General features: G+C 44.2%; 1 protein-coding gene across 1 annotated transcript; it reads left to right on the top strand.

Annotated features, from left to right (window-relative positions):
- The first annotated feature begins 4,660 nt into the window (after positions 1 to 4,660).
- On the top strand, positions 4,661 to 5,574 carry LOC141602482 (uncharacterized). The gene is made up of 2 exons (XM_074422745.1): positions 4,661 to 4,891; positions 4,977 to 5,574. Exons 1-2 carry the CDS (start codon positions 4,739 to 4,741, stop codon positions 5,520 to 5,522), a joined length of 699 nt encoding a protein of 232 aa, XP_074278846.1. The 5' UTR covers positions 4,661 to 4,738; the 3' UTR covers positions 5,523 to 5,574.
- The last annotated feature ends 670 nt before the right edge of the window (positions 5,575 to 6,244 follow it).

Raw genomic sequence — 6,244 nt, 5'->3', positions numbered from 1 at the left:
TATTATTATTATTATTATTATTATTATTATTATTATTATTATTATTATTATTATTATTATTATTTATTTATTTATTTATTATTATTATTATTACATAGAAAGCCCCACCTGAGCACCCCTAGGCTCAATGAGCCAGTTCAAGGCATGCAAGATAGCCTCTCCTCCACCGGACACACCCATCCCAAACTGAAGCCCATCAAAATAAGAAGATAAAGAAGGACCAACCATAAAAGCACCAACCTTAGAGACAAGCCGTCTCCAGACCGTGCCGACAGCAATAGGACGAATCCCGCCACCCGGTTTAACGAGTGACGTGAGAGGGGCGCTGGCAATGTACTCACCCAAAGCAAGAGGACACCGGCCCTCAAGAGAAAGATTAACCACCCTAGTAATAGAAGTGATCAAATCATCAGAGATAGCCACAGCAGCGCCACTCAAACAGTCTATAAGGTGCTGGGCACGAAAACCATCCCGCCCACCAGAAGTACCGCGTGGGAAGCTCCGAATCATATCCAAAACCACAGTCGAAGAGGCAACTAGAGGATGATGATCCCAAGACAAAGGAGGAAATGAAGGAGGCGGGGTGACCGGATGCTTCTCACGCAAGGCCACAAGAGTGGCATCGGAGTAGGGGGCGACCCCAGAGGAAGAAAGCACCCGGACAGCAGCAGTATAGTGGCCATCACAAATCTTCCGTCGACATTGGCGGAGGTTAAGCTCACTCAAATCCAGATCCTCGTCCACGGTAAATGAAGAAGGACCCTCATCGAAACACTCCTGCAACAACTGCAACCCTCCCCCCCAGGTACCCCTCAAGCAAGGATAGCCCTGACAATACTCTCCTCCTGATGCTGACGCCGAATAGCAGTCCGACACTCATGATTACTCCGAGGAGCGAAAGTCTTAAGCAAACAAAGTGGTAGAACAAGCAAACGAACCCAGCTGGAGAGATCACTAGGGGAATCAGCCACATCATCCATGGCCCCTTTCAAAGCCCGAGCAAACCCAAGACGACACTTAGGAGGAATAGATTTCACGGTGCGAAGGCCTAACGACAATAAACGATCAAGCGAAGATATAGACCACTGAACCGGCTCAACACGATCATCAGAAGAAACCGAAGTAGAAGGAGCCAAAGGTCTCGGAATTCCATAAATATGAAAGGTGTAGAGGACATCAACACACTCCGGATGCATCACAATATCACCCCGACTATGCCGACATCTAGCTCGAGTAGTACAGGTTTTAAAACACACCCCACACAACCAGAGCCCCATCCATCTCAAAGAACTCTCGGCATTAGAATAAACAGTCAAACTATCAGTAAGAATCTGACGCATAAGATCCAACGCACCACCATGACAATGTCGATCCTGTAAATGTTTCTGCCATGCAGCCTTAGTTAGGCCCTTACCAAAACCATCCCGACATACATGAAGACCCGAAAAAGGACAATGGTACCGCACAAGCTCAGGCATGAAGGAAGAAAACCCCTCACCAACCTGCACGGAAAACAAAACCACCAAGCAAGCCACGGCCAAGACCACCAGAAGGCCAGGACCGAGGTAAAAAGCCACCACAACTCCGACACCAAGCAGAATCTTAGCACAAACAAGCAACGGTAACAAGGCGGCGGAAAAGGGAAAAAGCAAGAAAAAGAACCCAACATGATGGTGCAAAACTGACCGTGGAAGTAGCACCAATGGCGGCAGCAGGAGATAACGTATGTAGGTGGTGCAGGCCGGCGAGAAAGAACCCCGCACAGTAGCAGCAAAACCCGCAAAAACGACACTGGCAAAAGCAGCAGCAACCACCGGCAAAAACGACACCGGCAAAAGCAGCAGCAACCACCGGCACGAACCCACAACCCTAAAAACGAATACCACCAGCAGTGCCCGGCGCTAACAAAGACCAAAAATAAGGGCCGTCGTCGTGGTGATGAGAGTAGCCGCAAGATAAAAATCGCACAAACAAACTCTCACACCAACGGGGCATGCTCCGATGACGATCACCATTAAAAGTCGGCGGCCACAACGTGTTTAGGTGGCCGGCAACCAGCAGACGACCAAGATCGACAATCGGAACCCTAAAAAAAGAAAACCCTATAATGCGAAAAACAGCAACCTAATACGCGAAAAAGAAAACGAACCCTAAAGCAAACAGTGCCCACACCAGCACCACCGGCCGGCGACGTGAGGTCTGGTAGTCAGTGGGTGGCGGTAGCCGTGGTAGGGTCGCAGTCAAGGTGGCAACAGCAGTCACCTCCAAATCGCCCATCCCCCCTCTCTCTAACGTTCATTATTATTATTATTATTATTATTATTATTATTATTATTATTATTGTTTTAGCAGGATTTTCCTGAAAGGATCCGGCTTGGTTATATAGTGATCAGGGTATCTAGTTCTATAAGATTAGAATGGTATGAACAAATAACAAAGAAAGAAATAAGTATAAGGAATAACGTTTTTATTGTATTAATAAGCTGGGCACAATATTGTACGTATATTTGTATGTTCAAGAGTGAAAAAAGATAAAGTATAGATCAATTCATTAATCACCCCCTTTACAATTGTTAAATTCTACTATTTATAGTCCTACAAATGATCTCCCCAACGTTACAATGAGTAACGTTATAATGAGCAACTTCCTCCCTAATTGTAGGAGTCATTTGCTTTAATAATAGGGCATGCTTCCTATTAGCTCGCTTGACCCGTTCTCAACTCAACCAATCCTTAGCTTTTTCTCTTCTTTCCGTCCAGATTCATAGATTAAATAGTTTTAGGTTTGGACTTGGTCTTCCTTGAGAATAGGGCACGGTTATTTGGCTTATACAATCGTATTTCTTGTCCATCTTCTTAATCCACTGTTTTTAGTAATCCGCCAAGCTATGATATCTTGACTAAAAGGTTCCTCTTCCAGGATTTAGTAGTCTTCTTGCCATAATATTCTTCAGACTAGATAGTAGTTAATCTTGTCCTAGTCTTCGTCTCAATCAATCGCTTTGTTGGGTCGGGCCGGTTATGGTCGACCAGGCTAAACCGGGCCTAACAATTGCCCCTTGACATTTTACCCGTCTTTGGATCCGGCCAGGGGTGAGATGTCAAATTTACCGTTAACCAATTAAAAAGAATCATATTCATTCGGACTCTTAGACTCCTATTTACCGTTGAACACCGCAACGGCTACGTGACATCATCTTGACAGTTTTGCAATTCCTAGGTTTTTCATGCCGTTATTCACTTCTCTATAAATACGGTATTTAGGGCAAGGTTATTTTTCACCAATTTTCCTCCACTTTCTTTCTTGAATATTCTTCCCAAATTCCTCTCAAAATTCTTCTAAAATTCTTCCAAATTCTTCCCTTCTTCTTAGTAATCCTGTTCTGTTATCTCGACAATTTCAATAATAAATCAAACAATCTAGAAATATGGGAGCCAAAAAACGCCCTGCATCTCAGAGAGCCGCTGCTGCTACTGTTGAGTCTGAACCCACAGATATTCAAGAGGAGGAGGTAAGGGAAATTGACCCTCCCGCTCGGCCGTGGCTTTCAAGTATCGGGATTCTCGTATTCACCGCTCTTCAATCTCTTGATTCTTCTTTCCCTGAGGAGAATTTGCTAAAAACAAACTATGACAAGATTCTAAGGGAGAAGAAAATAATTCCCGAATCTACCGAGGTGTGGATCCTCGAGTCTTGCCCGGGGCCGGGGCTAACCGGGTATCACCTGGCTGGTTCTGTATTTTTGAATGGGCATTCAAAGCAGGCTGTAAGTTACCTTTTACTCCCTTGATGATTGATACCATTCGTGCTATGGAGGTATCACCTTTTCAGATTATGCCAATGGTTTGGAAGCTTGTCCACTCTATTGAAAATTTATGTGCTAAACATAATCTCGTAATTACTATTAACGATATCAAGGCGGTTTATCATATGAAAAATCCTGTTGATGGTCGTTTTAATTTGAGAATAAAATCGAAAATGTCTCCATTAATTACTAACCTGGATTCTGGAGATGATAAGAATTGGGCAAAGACTTTCCTGTTTGTCCTGGGGCCGAGACTTTGGGATCAGGCTTTGATTACCTGAGATATCCTCCCTTGGAGAGTGGTAGGTTCCTTGTACCTTTTTGTTTTGCAATACATTATATGAAATTAATGGGTTCTGATTCTTACCTGTGTAATTTTGGTGGTTTTTGTAGCTCCTGATTGGAGTTGTGATCCTCTGGATGAGGAGGCTATTTCCAGGATAGATGCTTTCCTTGCTATTCCCGAGGAGGAAAGAACCCGCCACCCGGTTTGGGTAGGGAGTTGTTGCCCCGGTATATGAAGACCAGGCTGACTGGGGTCAGAGTACCCAAAGGCAAGCCTAGTTCTACTGCTCTTTCCTGTACGTCTTCTGCTTGCTTTTTGGTTTGATATTTACGTACATTTTTTATATATCCAGTGTTTAGGTCTTCTGCTAGGCTGGCTAGCTTTTCTGCAAAGGATTTGAAGGCTGGGGTGTCTAGGATTGCTGAACAGTCCAAGAGCCGAAACTAGTGGGAGTGACAAGACTTTGGATATCCCGATTTCGACGTCCGGCCTCCTCAAGATCCGCCCGGATAGTGTCACCGAGAGGTCGTCCGTGCTCAAAAAAAAAAGAGAGGATGATATTCTGGAAGAGGAGGAAGGAGGGAAACAGCCTATCCCGGCTCAGCCACTCAGGAGTATAAGGCAAGTGACTGCTAGGATTGATGACATGGATGCTGCCCGGGCACAGATAAACGAGTTTTCTGCTAAAATGAGCGGTCAGCTCTTGTCTGCTAATACTCTTGAGTCATCTACCAGAGTAGTCTCTATTCTGACTTCTCTTGTAACAAAGGCTGCTGAACTCGCTTCCCAGGCTAAGGAGGTTAGTTGTACAGGAATATTTTTAATTTGTTGATGTGTTTTTTGTTTTGTCTCGTATTAGGCTGATTGATTTTGTATATGTGTAGGGATTGGATGCCGGGTTGGCTACTGCTTGTCAGCTCAGGGACGCCCAGGACAGGGTTTCTAGTTTGGAGGAAAAACTGGATAAACTTAACCGTGACCTGCACACATCCAGGGGTAATGAAGTAGTGCTCCAATCTCAGTTGGCAACAGCTAAGGAGTCAACCAGGGCTGCTATAGTTTGTGAGGTGGCTGCGAAAAATGCTGAGAAGGCTGTCAGGTTGGAGTTGGAGGCTGAGAAGCAGGCAATGCAGGATCAGTTGAGAAAGAATGAGGAGCTTGCTGCTGAAAAGGAGTTAGTGGAGGCAAGGTTGGCTGATGCCGCTCAGTATTTCTTCGGGAAAGGTCGGGTTGATGCTATGAGGGATCCAGAATCTGACCGGGCTGATTGGAATCCGGACCGAGATGAGGCAGCTCTGGACGCTCAGTATCCTGATTTGGCCAACATGGGTCAAGAAGAAGAAGTGGATTCTCCTCCTTCCAAGGTAAAGTCTGGTGATCAGGAGATGGCGGATGGTTGTGAGTCGGTTACTGGCTCAAAGATAGTTTAGTTTTTTCTTTTGGGTTTTGGTCTATCCAGGGGGAATGTCCCTGGAATGAATTTTTAGAGTTTTAAGGAATTTTTTGGCCCATCCAGGGGGAATGTCCCTGGAATGCATGGTTATTAGGTGGGACCAGTATTTTGGGTGAATAAATATTTGGTCTTTGTTTTGTTTCTTTTTGCGTTTTGATAAGGTACTGATGTTGGACATGTCTTGGATCTGCGATTGTTCAACTGATCAGCGCGATTATTTGACCGATCAGCGATTATTCGACGATCGAGCCGATTTAATGTGTTATGGGTGGGGTTGTTGCACTGCCTGGAGGGCTTACGTCCTTTGCACTGCCTGGAGGGCTTATGACCCATCTATGTCATACTGATTTTAGGAATAGATTTTCCAGGTTTGTATGTTGAGCTCAGTATTTAAAGGCCTGTTTTGCAACTGAATTTTGGATATCAGTTGGATATTTGGTGGGGGTGGCCCCCAATCTTTGAGATTTGTTTTAACTAAAATGCAATATGTAAAACAAGTGTTGAAGATTTCGCTAAGTGAATATGAGAATATAAATAAGTATTTGGACATATAAATTGAAGAAATCATATACGGCATTTATTCATGTAATTGCAAGTATCATACATGTAGGTTCCAGGCAAGAAGTATTTGAAGTAAAAAGTTATACCTGGATTGTGCGATATATTCTATATGTGAAATAGTTTTAAATGTGTAATATT

Source organism: Silene latifolia, chromosome 9 (genome assembly GCF_048544455.1).
Source record: "Silene latifolia isolate original U9 population chromosome 9, ASM4854445v1, whole genome shotgun sequence".
NCBI lineage: Eukaryota > Viridiplantae > Streptophyta > Magnoliopsida > Caryophyllales > Caryophyllaceae > Silene > Silene latifolia.
This window is presented reverse-complemented; position numbering and strand designations above follow the sequence as displayed.